The sequence below is a fragment of the Aphelocoma coerulescens genome, chromosome 1 (genome assembly GCF_041296385.1).
Source record: "Aphelocoma coerulescens isolate FSJ_1873_10779 chromosome 1, UR_Acoe_1.0, whole genome shotgun sequence".
NCBI classification, from domain to species: domain Eukaryota; kingdom Metazoa; phylum Chordata; class Aves; order Passeriformes; family Corvidae; genus Aphelocoma; species Aphelocoma coerulescens.
In genome coordinates, this window is record NC_091013.1 from 14,339,271 (window position 1) to 14,354,383 (window position 15,113).

General features: G+C 38.9%; 1 protein-coding gene across 1 annotated transcript in view; it reads right to left on the reverse strand.

Annotated features, from left to right (window-relative positions):
- PHEX (phosphate regulating endopeptidase X-linked) overlaps positions 1-15,113 on the reverse strand; it is a 97,160-nt gene that overhangs the window by 11,218 nt on the left and 70,829 nt on the right. Inside the window, exons 15-16 of the mRNA XM_068999320.1 lie at positions 13,803-13,861; positions 2,564-2,618 (exon numbers count right to left, since the gene is read on the reverse strand). Coding sequence (XP_068855421.1) covers positions 2,564-2,618; positions 13,803-13,861 — 114 coding nt within the window. The remainder of the gene's footprint in view (positions 1-2,563; positions 2,619-13,802; positions 13,862-15,113) is intronic.

A 15,113-nucleotide genomic window follows, 5' to 3' on the forward strand; every position in this document is an offset into this window, starting at 1 on the left:
ATATCCCAATAAACATGCTTTTGGGAGAAATAGAGATGAAAGAGGGAAAGGCTAAGGGCTTTTTTACACCAAAGGCAGTGGATATCATGGGGGTAGGTGATCTACCCAAAGCATCTTTCATTTGTTGAGTTGATTTTTGTGATTTTACTTATTTCATTATTGAGATGCTACACTTCAAAGCAGCTTATAGTATTTCTAACACATTGTATTGAAATAGAAGAAAGGCAGAGGGTTTTGAAATAACATGTTATTATTGGACCTAATGATCCATAGTGCACTAATTGCTCATCTCAGTCACGCCCAAAAAGTATTATATCATTTAATTCCCTCTGCTCCTACGAAAATCCTTCCCTTTGTTTTTTTGTTTCCTGAAAGGTACTTTGCATGTGTTAAAATCTTCCCTACTGTTTTTTAGCCCAAGTACTGTTACAAACCTTCTCTAAGAAATGCAGGTTAAAATTATACATTTCAGCAATGGAAATATCATCCTTTTGTGTGAAAGATTTGTAATCTTGTGTAGCACACAGTGATAATTACCCCTAATAAATGCACTATGTAAGACTTGTTTTCCACATCTGAAGTAAAGGGGTTATGCAGGTTCTTTTGCAGCTGGAGAAGTGAAAAAACAATGGCACAAAACAGGTAAAGAGATCGAGAAGAACCAAGCGCTATTACTAAATACATCTTATTTTTCCTCTAAGGTTCTTCATCACCATGAGTGACAGGACAAAGAAGAGGTTGGTGTTCTGGCACTCCTACAGCTTTCCTTAGCTCCAAAAGATTGGGTGAAGTTTGCAGCAAATTTTGGCTTTGAATCTGTGAACCCCCTTCAGCATTTTGTCCAGCTCAACAGCACTTATTGCCATAAATTTTCCCAGCTCTGTTCGTGCTTTTCACTTCTGGGCACAGTAGGACATAGATGGAAGGGATTAGGTGCAGCCCAGCAGATACCATATTAAAGGGGAACTTTCTGGGACGGGGGAGGCTCAGAGAACTGTAAGGAAGCTATGAGGTCAGGTAGTTTGAAATCTCTATTTCAATATATTAGGCACTGGAGGCTCATAACTGTGAATGATGGCATTTGAATGTTATTTGATGTACTGAGATGTAAAAGTGATAACTAAGCTTCCCTTTATGCAAATAGACATAACTGGTTTTTGGTGGTTGCGCTGGAACTGGTCACTAAAACGCCACTAAATGTTAAATATTTGCTAAATCAGTTTTTCAGCAAGCACTGGTGACTTTTTGATGGTTTGTTTGTCTGTTCCACTGCCATGTACTGTTTCTTCTAAGCAGACAGAAAACATCCAGAATATTTCAAGGACAAAAGCAATTGGTTGTCTGATATAAACCAGCCACATTTGTTTACCAAATTTCATTTTGATACGTACTCAAGCAAAACCAATTTAAGCTAAGGTAACCTTTAAAGAAGAGAGAAATGAGCAAAGTATAATACTTTGAAAGAACCACAATTTTATCACTATGGCAGAAGGTCAGAATACAGAGAAATCTCTTCAGAAGGCAAAGCTGGAAACAGGTCTGCAATAACTGTAACAGGAAAAAAGTTCACCTTAACAAGAAAGGACTTTCTTCTATCCCCAATTGCCACTTACAAAGTCACCTGGCCCACAAGAATTCTCTTTGAATGCAAATTAATTTGTTCCTAAATTGAACATGTCGTTCTACATATATTGCAAAATTTCCTGTTTACAAGGACACAATCCAGATTGGATGATGGCAAACACAAAATGTTCAGAAAGTTTAACAAATATTTATTAAGGATATGTTTCACCAGTAACTGGCTTTATATAACTGCAAAATAACTTTCAGAAACTGCCATCAGAAACTTTTCATGGTCTTATCCTGCCCTAAAATAGAAAGCTATTGAACTGCACAAAAGCAGTGATTTTTCAAAATTAAATGTATGTGACCTATAATTACCCTTCCTCAGCTACATTGGCACATGCTCAGGCAACCTCAGGCAATCACTTATGCACATGAAGATATTCTCATGCACCTCAACAGGCACAGACAAGGGGCCACTGCTAATCTTAGATATTAGCAGAAAGTGAACAATAAACTGATAATAATTGGCTTCTTGGGGTATTCACTTCTGTTCAGGAAGTGTTAGTTACCTGATTTACAATTCCTTTTAATACCTGCCATGTGCACGCTGCTGCATCTGCATGCTGTAGCACTGAAACACTTCCACTTGGGTGCACTTAATTAGCAATTCCTGCGAGAAATCAGTCATCAGTTGAAGACAACAGCAACACATACGGCTCCCAAGGGTAAGAAAAAGTATCTCACAAAGCAGCACTTCTCAAAGTCAGTTCTTCCAGTGGAAAAACCAGGATACAGCAGGAGAGAACACACAACCCAAGGGCCAAGTTTGCCTTGCAGAAGGACAACACGGTTTTCCCATGCACTCACTACCTTTTGGTTGCCTTCAGCACTGCAGCCTTCTCCACCATGCCCTCTTCTTCACCTATATGTGTTTGCAATAACTTCCCCTGTTTTTTCTCATTTCTAGGTGGCTGAAGTTCCCTGTTGCAATACTTACCTAGGATAACCTGTTCCCCAAAAGAAAGGCTTTTGAAGTTCTCCTGCTGGGAATCCTGCAATTGAAAAAAAAAAAAAAAAAAAAAAAAAAAAAAGTGAGGCCAATTCAATACAGCTGAATAGCTGTCACAATGCCCAAGGGTTTAGATTTTATGACCTCATTTGTTTGGTTTCAGAAGGTTTTGCGAGGGGAGCTTTCCCCGGGGTGGTAGTTTCAGAATGCAATATAAAGGATCTTGGAGAGGCAGTAGAGATGCTGCCACACGCTCGTCTGAGTAAGCACACGTGTTCCTGTGAAAAACACACCTCCTGTTTCCTATGAAGAATGCTGGATTACCCTCAGATGTGCCGACAGATCAACAGACAATACATAGGTAAAGTGCAATAAGAATTAAAATAGTGTTAGCTTAGTGAGGCTTCAGTGCAGCAAGAACCATGAAAGTGATAAAATGTAAGCCTAATTCTATTTAGTCTATGAAAAACAAAGGTAAATGAGCATGCTTAGGCACTTCTGTAAAGGAAAACTGTGGATTATTAAGGCTGTAGGGTCAGTCTAGCTACAGATATTACCTGGCTGTTTCTGGTAGACTAACCAGTTGCCAAAAAAACATCAATGGAAACACTCTGGCGAGTGATGATCTAGTGATGTCTCACATAGGAATCAAAATTGTTCCTCAAAGTCACATGTCTACTTTTAATTCCAGGGTGACATTTCAGTGCCAGGATACTGAAGACAGTGGAGCTGCACATGGTAGAAATGTAACAGCCCAAAGAACTACTAAATAGAACATGCACCCATGGTCAAAGTTCTTATATGATGGTGAAAAGTGCCATCCTTCCAGGCCCAGATGTGCAATTTACTGTCTTGTGTCACAAACTCCCATCTATAAAGCACAGGCATACACCTGCTTTGAAGCTTAACCCACATGGTCATCACCTTGTTGAGGAACAACCAGTTTCCTCAGGTGACTCACTTGTCTTCCCAGGAGCTGCTGCTTCACCCTATGGGTCTCTCTTCAAGAAATCACCTGAATACTCAGATCAATACAAAAACAAATTCATTTGATTCTAACCCTATTCAGTTTTTTTGTGGATAGATTGGACATAGATTTCTTTATATCTGAGATAAGCTGTCAGGCAAGATCATTGTTTTTTTCTTACAAAGTCTTTAAAAAACTTACTTTGAAATGAAAAAAAAAAAAAAGAAAAAAAAAGAAAAAACCAAAACCCCAAAACCAGTATGCTGAGTGTAATTCATGCCAAGTGATATGGCACAAGGCATGTCCTCTTGGCCTGCCCAGCTGCTTTTTGATGTTGCTTCTCCATGGCTGCCATCATTCCCTATCTGCAATTAGCTTACAAAAAATGTGGGCTTCAAACTTATTTTCTGAATGTTGTTTGGAGTTTTATTCTTACTTCTCCAGATGTTGTTTTATTGTTTCAAGCATGGTATCATTTTCTTTTCCAGCACTACAGACCAAAATTTTACCAATGTCAAGGACAAAGTTTTCCTGATCTAACTCTCCTTGCCTCCCAGTGCACAGAGAAGATTATTTATGATGCATGTTTTTAAACATTTTAAGCAGCAATGGTACACTCATACAACCTAATGAAAATTCCTTGTTAGGCCTTAAGTTAAAAGCTCTGTTTTAGAGCTGAAAATCTTATCTGAACTGGTTCTCTCCAAACACTGAACCTCAGAAAAAGTTTTAGAATGCTTAGGTTCTAACTCTAAATGATCCTATCCCCACAACAACAGGTGAGAGGAACTGTGGCCAAAATGAACAAATGAGCCCATACTGAAGGTGTTATGAATGAAATCATGTCTAATGATCACACAATCCTGTATGCCTGTCACTGCACCAAGAGGCTACCAAAATCTTTTTAAGGAGCTGCAATTTTTATGTCCAGGTATAGACTTGTGTAGTGAATTTGCACTTGTCTGCAGTAGAGGTAATATACATTATTTACAGCAAATTAGGTGCAACTCTTCACTCAGGCTTATCCAGCTACACTAAATGTGTCTTTGTAGAACACTGCTGAAACACAGTCAGCTGTGAGTTAAACCATGAGATAGTTTTCACTGAACAAGTCAATGAATGAAGGGTAAGAAGCTCCAATCCTGAGTCCATGCAACAGGTTGGTAACTATTTACTGAAAGTCAGGATCCATTTTAGGTTAGACATCACTGAGCAAAGTGCTGGTTGAAGGAGTGGTTTCTGCTTCTGGATGTGTGAAAACACCTCTGTAGTTTGCACTAATGGAAGCTCAGGAAGTATTTTCAGGCCAAAGCAGAGAAAGAGGCCAGCAGAATATAAAACACATTTCAGAAAACCTCAGGAAACTGAAATACGTCATCACCAGGGGTTTGTTTTGTTTTGTTTGGGGGGTGCATGTGTTTGTGGTTTTGTTGTTTTTGTTTTTGGTTGGTTTTCGGTAAGAAAAAAAATATAATTTTGAAAGGGATTCTTGGTCAGACAGTAGAGCAAATGGATCCCATTCTCCAGAGGTCAGTGGCACTGAGGGACTGAGGGTGCTTGTCCCCTCTTGCAACACTACAAGGAACAAAGTCAGTGTTGGCAAGACTTTTTATGCAATGTCTCCTTCAGGCAAGCAATAACTACATCATCCTTGGGGGAGCAAGGATAACAGTGTCTTAGACTAGAATGTCCTTGAAATTGTAACATGAGATTGATCACCAGACAGTTTCTTATTTTGTGCTGATTTGAATCCCTCGATTTAGGCAATTCCCTTGTGAAATCTATTTCTTTTTTTTGCTTGACATATTGCACCTAAAAGAATTAATGACAAAACTCAGAGAGCTCATAGTAGGCTGCAGATGCAATAAATACTAATGGGATTATTTATATGCTACTGGAGTTCAAGCAGGCAAAGGACAGATCTGAAGGAGTAAGACAGGCAGACTTCAGGGAATTTCACACCTTAAGGAAGAGGTACAGGCACTGGGAATGTATTTTGAGCTAACACTTGACCACAAATTTAGCCTGCATTGTGCATCTTTTAAAGCTTTCTCCCTCTACACAGCCCCAGAAGAGAGACACAGGCTGAGAGTCTCTCTCTTTATACACTATATTGCTAATGCAGGCCCAGAGTCTATGGTCATTACTCACCAACAGCACACAGAAAGAAAACTGTGTTATCTTATTACAGACCCCACAAAAATCCATCTGCCATCACCAAGACCTGGACTTGCAGAATCTGCTTTGACTGCCGTTTTACAACCTACCTAAATTTGGAGCAATGCCACTGGGCTGCATTCTGAGATGGGCAGTGGTGTGACATGCCACAAGAGCACTGGTCTGTGGACAGATGAGTTCAGGCTGTCACAGAACAGCACTGGTACCCTACATCCATGCATCTTACTGATGGCAAGGTGGGACAGCCAGGCTAGATCATCCTCAAGGTGGACTTTGTGCCACTGATCCCAACATGCTACAGACCAGTTGTTCTGATCACAGCCCTTTAAGCCCAGTGGTCCAAGGAGTTTTCAGTGCACCTGAGTATCCACTTGAGTAGCCAATTCTTCAGCAGTTTGTATTTGAGCATGTTAGGGGAGAAAGTGCTGAAATTCTTTCTAAAGAAAAAATCACATTCACATCTCTCTCCTCATCCACCGAGCTAATAATCTCATTGTAGAAAGCTGGCAAGGGAAACTGTTTCCAGGATTTACTTTATCATGTACACAGGGACTGTTGTGAGCCTGGCTAGCTTGAAATTCCCTAGATTTACCTTCTTGAAGATAGGAGTGACATTTGCTTTCTTCCAGTCCTCAGGAACCTCCCCCAGTCACTATACCTTTCAAAGATTACCAAAAGTGGCATCACAATGACGTTGTGAGCTTGTAGGTGCACCCTGTCAGAGCCCACGGGCTTGTGTTTGCCCAGTCTGTTTGAACATTCCCTAACCTATTCCTCCTCCACAGAGGGTAAATCTCCTTTGTTACCAGGTCCCCTGCCCTCATTCAGCACTACATTTTCCCTCAACTTTCTGCTGCTGCAGCTACACTTGCAGAAACATTTTTTCACATCCCTTGCCAGATTCATGTCCAGGGAGGCTTTGGCTGTCCGAACCTCTGCATCTGGACCCTTGGACCGTGACTGTTCAACTTTCCTCTTAGTCACCTTACTGCTCTGGAATGCAGGGGCACTTCAAGCAGGGGAGTACATCTGGCTTACTTCAAACATTTCACTCTGAATTTATGCTGATCTTGAAGCTCTGGCAGAATCCTGCCTGCACGGTAGATAGATAGATAGATAGATAGATAGATAGATAGATAGATAGATAGATACACTCTGCCTTTTAATGTAATTGAAGGTTTCTATCTTCATTTTATCCATGATATCATTTTCAGCATCTCTCTACAGCAAGGTGCTGTAAAGCTTGTTAGAATGTATTTAAAATTTGAAGGTTTTTTTCCCCTCCAATTTTGCAGGGGCTTTACTGCCATTAATAAATCCACTTACCAGCTATTACCTACACTTTGCAGATGAATATCCTTACATTCAGTATAATATTGTTAGTTTACCAAGAAGACACAAGTAACCACATTTGATCTGATAATTCCCTGAAACAATGCAGGGCAATAATGGATAAAGTAAACCAAAACACACATGAGAAGACTCACCAAATCATGAGGAAATTTGCAGTTCAAATCTAAATATAAATTCAAACTTTATAGTTCAATTACATTATTTGGTTATATTGCATGATGATTTTAACTGAGGCAAAGCCTTATTCCAAGTTAGTGCATTTACAACTTCCAATAATGAGGTTGGTTTGTTTAAAGCAACTTCTGACAGGCTAGTGAATCCCATATGTAACTAACAGATATGGGAGACAGCTGTGCTAAACTGTGTGATATACAGGGTGCTCTGCCAATTGGTGTACTGGCAATTCTCAGATGTGTTCAAAAGCTGTAACTTGTCTTTTCAACTGTCACTGAATGAATTCAGATGTAGAGTTTTAAAGGGATAAGACATAAGCAGAAGACTAACTGCTGGTCAGTAATCAAAGAATATTGAATTCACACAAGGAATTAAATGTGAAGACAGCTGGGGTGTTGGCTAGTTGTCTAAAAACAGCCCAAAGGGCATTTTGTTTAAAATGGTTTCACAGACTTCTATGTGGACAACTGAATCTCATGCCAGTGATGGCTTGCATGTCCTCTTTGGGGTCTAGCTGCCAGCCTTGATGGCAAGGGGCTTCTGCAAGTTTTATCTCAGATAAAACACATGAGGAAACCTTTCAGACACTGTAGAGCACCCCAGACAGCTTTGAGCATCCATATGTAGGTGACAGAGACCAAACTCTCTGTCATTACAGGGACCTGAATCATACACCTTATTTCAAGTTTTATCCTGTGGACAAAGAGCAGAGAAAACAAAAATTGTGTGAGGACAGAAGATATCAATTGTGTAAGGCACAGTAACTGTTCCATGCAATGCATGAAAACAAAGCTTAATTTTATGAAGAGCTCAGTGAATAAATTCATTAAAGAGATACAGGGAAGTAATGGTCTTAAAGCAGAGGACTCTGCAGCCTCTGCTTCAATTCTTGGCTCAGTTTCTGCTTCACCTGACAAGAGACTCTTTGCTACTCATGAAAAAGAGAGAATTTCCCAACCACAGTGGGGCAACATGAGGAGAAACATGACGTGGTTTGTGAGGTGCCAAGGAATACTGTCTGCTAAGGGAGTAGAAAATGTGAAAACATCTGTTTTACAAGAAACTTTGATCTTTATTTTATAAGGAAAAGCCTCAGTGGATTTCCCAGGGTGAGGGAATGGGGGGTAGGGGGAGAAGAAATAAAGGAAAAATTCTTCTATTTTATACATTCATAATAAGAATTTTAGAAAGAAAAGATAAAGAATGGAGGTAAGGATCATGTATCATCTCACTTGTGACCATAGTTAAATAAAATGAGAGCTCACTTAAGACACTTAAAGCTTACTTAATAACAGGGCTCAGAAAGTGTTCAGTCCAAATCCGCTGCGTTCATTAACCTCCTGGAAACTAATGGCACACTTGAAACTACTTCATCAATAAACTTCCAATTAGTCCAGTTCTTAAGGGAAGAGAAAATGCCCCTATGGACATTCCCCTTGTCCTGCCCTGGCCACGGCACTGGGTGCTGTTTGCCAGCACTTCCCTGGCTCCTGGCAAGATAAGAGCTCTCCCTTGCAACTCACAGCATAAATGAGCTGCCAGCATCAATATCTGGGTGATGCTTCCTGTAAAGATGATACTTATTGGCTAATATGAGCTCTCATCTCTGCTTTTCTTTATGGATACTAATTCAAATGCAATTTTTAAATTCTGTTGTAGATTATATCTCCTTCCTGTAACATGTACTGAGGCCGCTCTCTAAAGAGGCCTCTTGACTTTCATTGGAGAACTGCAGGAACAGCACAAATGACTTAGAAGGAGCATGGATATAAACTAAGAGAGATAATATCAACATTAATTACCCAGTACATCTATTCAAGCTTACACTTCATGAGTATGTTGCTTTTATTTGCCTCAGTTCACTGTAAATCTCCCTTTCATTACTGTTCACAGCCCACAAATGTGACTATTTTTATATATTCTAGAGGCATACATATTTACATTTTGAAAAAACAACTAAACACACCGAATGTCTGACGAACAGTTCCCTTTTATCTTTAACATATTCAAGGGCCAATATTTTTGTGCTATAATGAAATAAAAACCTTTTCTTGAACAGAAGTGCGTTAGCACACTTTGATCATCACTTGTGTCTATTTTCAGCACATATTTGTTGACAGCTCTAGAGTGCATTAAAATAAACTAATCCTTTAGGAATGTGGTTTTGGTGTTCCAATTATGATAATTAAAAAGATAGTATTCATGCTGCTTAGATGATATGAAGTGTACTTAGATACATTTTGAGACTCTAAAGGCAATGACACATACCTGTTGTCCTCGTTAAGTACCTATAATTAAAGGGGAAATTGACGAGCAAATGCACAGAAAATTGAAAAATTATCCAAACTAGGATTAAAAAATTATTAACAACCATTATAAACATGCATAGTGGTTCATCTAAGACACTTTGAATTATCGAAAAAGAGGAAATAAATAAATAGAACTCACATAAAGAGAACATCAGGAGTAAATTTGCGTAATAATAAGATAAACTATATGTACCACATTTTTTAACTCTGCTCTTTGTGGCACATCTCACTTTGATACAGCTACTTATTTCTCCTTTGTAGATATTAACAGAATTGTTGGTCATTCAATCTATCAATAGTTCGTTAATGAAAATGAAATTAAGCAACAGCAAAGACAAGGGTGTTTGCACTAAAGTACAGCAAAATTTGGTAGAACTACTGCATATGCAAGATTTGCTATATTCTCCCGAATCCAATGATTTTTAAAATCATCTAGTTTCTATTCTCTATTAATTTTCACTTTTCATGAAACAAGACCTTTTCTTCCAAGTAACTGAGTAGCCAAGTTAAAAACACTAAAAGCCTGTATATGAAGATCACATGGACTTGCATGGATATTCTAATGTTTATGTCAGTGATACAGATTACAGAGACAGAACAATTTGTGATCCTTCCAACAGGAGTGTCAAAGACCTCCTGTGTTTTGAAAACAGAAAGCAAAACCAGCTGCCTAAAGCTCAGAAGCGATCAGGACCTCCACATTCCCCTCCACTTCTGCAGGTACCTGACGATTGCTCTTTTTCAAAATTCATGGGTCAAGGCACTGATTTTCTTTTTCTCTAAAGTTTTTCAAGAAGCCTTTGGTGACTAATCAAGTTTGGAGTTGCTGTGGATTTGCTGATATCATCACACAGTACATTTCTATTTCCAAACTAACGGTCCTAATTTTTAGAATCAAATTTTGGAACCAGGGATTTTCCAGTTCATATAGAAACTAATTTCCATAATCAAATTCTATTATGCATTTTAAAATTCTTATTTCTCAAATTCTTCTTAGTAAAGTCACTTACAAAGAGCAAAAATAGATGGTCCTTGAAGACACTAAAGTCCAGTTTGCTCACTGAAGAGCAGGGGCACTCAAGCAGGTGAAGATCTGGTCCATTCACTATTTAGAGCAGTGATCAGTAGTAGATGTGAAGGGAAAGAGTGTCAGGCAACTACCTGTAAGGTAATTATTCTGCTAGCACATATTCCTACCTTCCACAAGCCAGCAGCAGAGGGAACTGTCCTCCTGAACTGAGTTCATATACCTCTACTCTTTTGTACAGAACAGAACACCCTCTTTTCTGATCATCCACTAATGCAGTAAGTAGCACAGATCCTCACAACACACCCCTCCAACTATTTGCCAACATGTAATCGGTTCCCACCTCCTTTTCTTATCTCTAATCAATCATTAATTTATGAAAGGGCCTTCTTTCTTGTCCCACAACAACTTTTAGTTATTAGTATTGGGAAAGAACATCCAAAGTGTGTGATGGAAAAAAACAGTGTATCAAGCATACTTACTTGCTTTCTAAATTTTAAAAAACCTCTAACAGATTCAGAAAGTATGTTTTTTTTCTAAAAGAAAAAGCAAAAAACATCTCACATTCTCATGTTCACTCTTCACCATTATATCATACGCTTATTCATTCTCTCTATTCAATCATGTGGTCACAACCTCATTCCTTCATATAGAGGCTAAAGTGATTTTTTATGCAGATCCCTCTGAACTATCTTTTGAAAAATAGGATTTGAGACTTGCCACACCTAACTCTTCCTGTGCTGAGGCCACTATAAGTCATTGGCTATACATCAAAGCTGGTTGTTTGGAAATTTTTTGTCGAAGTTCCTTTGAAATACCTGGGAGAATATCATATGGTCCTTACATTTGTCACAGTTCATTGTATGAATTTCTTCTACAGTCTTATTGACACAGTTTACTGACACTAAATTTTAAACAATTTCTGGGACCAACCTCTCACAAGAAAAAGCTCCAGGATTAGAACTTCCCAAACTCTTCCCATGCAAAGAATTATCTTATTTTTATGCCTTAGAGACTCTTCTCTTTCAGTGTACTTAAAAAAAAGTTTTTATTATTAGTTCTTGTGCTGCTAGAAATTTGGTCCTCAAAATCTTTCTGGGCTTGCTGTATCACAGTTTTACATTTAACTTGCTGGAGTTCAAGCTTAATTCTTTTTCTCAAATGACTCTAGTTTGAAGAACTTTTTTTCTGTGGTTTAACTAGGCCTTTAAAAATGCCACAGTTCTTGTGGTATGTGAGCATTCCCTCAAAACTTTGTATGGATTACTACTGAAAACACACCTGCAAAGCAGCAAGGTAGAAGTTCTTCCCCACCAGCATTAATGGGAAATCAGTAGTGATGTGTCAAATGTTTATCAGCAACTTCTGACTTGAGAATGTTCTTCCCACATCTCACAGGGCCTCTTGCCCCATTAAAACACACCAGCCAGCAGTGGAAGACAGTACTGTGCCTTACTCTGAATCTTCACTCCTGTTACACATCATTTTCAGGGCATGATTACATTTGTACCTCTCTGGTAGGAGAGGGCTTTGTTCAGAAAGAGCCGCCTAAAACTTTTTCCTCTTTGAAAGAGTCCTGAAAGAACAGAGTGAATAGCACCGTCCACACTTCAAGGTCACTTGCCAGCAGAACGAGAAGGTCAGCTGTTTTGATAAAAAACACAATTGCCTCTACACCCATAACTGATGGGTTATGTTTGATAGCTCTCTGACTCCTGACTCTTTCAGACATGAGTGTGAAATTTTCAGTGGCTCCAGCCTCTCGACACAGTTTTCTCTAATGTGCCACGGTGGAGTGGCTGGGACAGCTGAGCACTGCTGAAACTTGAGAGAACCCAATATTAAAGCAGTATAACAGCAATGGCTTCATTTTGCTCTGAGCAGGCTTCCTCTCCACTCACAAAAAACCTCTCCAGCAGCAGTGATGGTGGAGGAAGAACAGCTGTAATGCTTTGCAGGTACCTCAGAACTGTGACCGCCTCAGCCAAGTGCTACCTCAGATGATCAACAGAAATGTGACTGCCTAATGATGGCAGCCCCTCTAACTAAGGAAGAGCTATCTAAATATAGCACTGATTTTAATCAAAAGAACTGTGTAATTATTATACACGCTTTACAAATGAGATCACTTAGACATGAAAGATTTTGAGTGGTTTGAAGGCAAAGTTGCTTACAGAAATTGGTAGAAGCAAGTACCAGCAGACTCAGATTGCCAGTCCTCTGCTGTACCTTCTTCAGTGTGATACATTAACTTTGTGCCTTTCTCTCTGTGACCAAAAGAGATGCAGGAATAAAAGGGGGAATCGCTAAGCAATTTTTGAGGTCCTGTCTCTGGGGACTGAGACCACAGAGGTGGTGGCAGCCATCTTCCAGACGCCAATGGCATAGAAGAAGAAGGCTGATTTAACATGCAAAGCTTATAAGAGCAAAGAGAAGTGCCAGGGTAAAGGTAACACTCTTGTACACAGAAAGACTGGTATTGAATTTTAAAGCCTGATAGAAAATTTCAGTTCAAAGCCCCATTAAAACAAACAGGAATGAACATCCAAACTCATAACACATCTTTGAAAAACTCATCTCTTTTACCTAATTTGTTTCCACACCAGAATATGAGCTATCTAAAAACAACCAGTAACTAAAATTAGTAGAAGACAGGTAGTATTGCATATACAAAATAATTTCATCAAACTATACAGGTAAGAATTTTAAGTCAGCTACAGATATCACTCCTTGTCCTTGAAGGTATTGAACAAACCCACTGGACAAACATTCCTATGTTTTCTGGTCTGTATCACAGTCGTCTCTAGTCACATTTATTGCTACATATCTGTCAATACTAGAGGACAGAACTGCTATCACTGTATATTTATGGAGATGTGTGTACACATGTTTTTGCTACGGAAAACAGAAGATAGAAACATTAGGCTTTAATAAAAGTGATTTAAGCTATCATTTGCAATGGACAGAGTACAAACACACACATGGCCACTGCAGCTCATCTGACGCAGGGTAACTCATCGAGCAACTGTAGTTCCAACTTGTGGGAGCTCTGGGTTTTCCAGATTGATCCTCTCACTTAAGTCTCACAGCTGAATTACCAGGTCTGAGCTTTTAATTTTCAGTCACAAACAACACAATAGGTACAGCTGTTATATGAAGCTTGACACATACATTCCCAAACAGGCACTTTATAAGGAGATTCAGAAGGCAGATACTCACTGATCTGGTTGGTAGATGCACTATAGAAAGCATTTACAGTAGTCGGGCTTGTAAACCACCTGTAGTAAGAACAAAATTAATTGTCTGTCAGTACACTGGCATTCACCTTTATGAATCAAAGGAGCAAAGATAAAAATTGAACTGAGGTGAAGGAAGTAAAAACATTAAGGACTTAAGATACATTAAAGTTTAAGTATTTCTCCATTTCAGTACATTCTACCCACACTTTCTTAGAACATTGAAATCTATTGTTTAACTATGTACAGTCAATGAATGCCCAACAGGAACGATTCCTAGTGTTCCTATCACGTGATCTGTTTAATTTCTAAGTGACTGCTGTGCTTCTGAGGTCTGCCAAGCTGATGAATCAAAATTCAGAGGCTGCAAGACTGACAGCAGCTGGGAAAACTCTCTTGAGTGTCTTTCAAACACGTGTGGAGAAACTCCCTGTTGAAATTAAAGGAGAGCATTATGAAACAAGTAAAGTGGCTTTAGAGGCTTTGCTGAACAACTACTTGAACAATTATGATTATGCCAACAACACAAACAAGTACTTTCTGGGAATGTAAATTCAGAATAAACAGCTTCATGTTCTGTACCCTATGCAGTGAACATGACCATCCTAAACAAATAGGCCTCTTGCCAGGCATTTCTTCTCATAGTTTGATTTCTCATATATACTGGAGGAAACCCTAGATTTGAATAGGAGTTGGACTTTGATGATCCTTTTGAGTCCCTTCCAACTCAACATATTCTATGATTCTATGAATAGCAAATGAATCTCCTTAGCCTAAGCTCATCTGTATTGACAGTGGCTTCAACCACATGAGTGGAAAATCTCAACTGACTTCATCAAGAACCAAATCTCCTTAGATGAAACCCTGAGTTCAGTGAGCCCAAGATTTCACTTTATGATTTTATAAGGGAGCAGTGAGGCAAAAGAAATAAAGATGATGAGAATTAGTGGTTAGTTCATAATAACTTAGAAGTAACTCTAGTAAATATCCAAACAAGAACATCCTGGTGTCTTTAGCAAAATATTACTCAAAAGTTTTGAAAAGCCACATGAATGCAATGTAATTGCTTTGGAAATTTTCTTTTAAAGAGGAGAGACAGAAGCTGCAAAACAAAGGAAGATCTATCAGAATATGGAAAATATGTGATATCAATGACAATGTATACACAATTTGTGCTTTAAAATAGCCCCATTAATGAAAGAGTCATCTGCACACCCTGACCGGTTTTCTGACAACTAATGTCCTCACATAAACCAGGTAACAAAGGGGAGAGTTTTAAAATGGCAGCATTTTG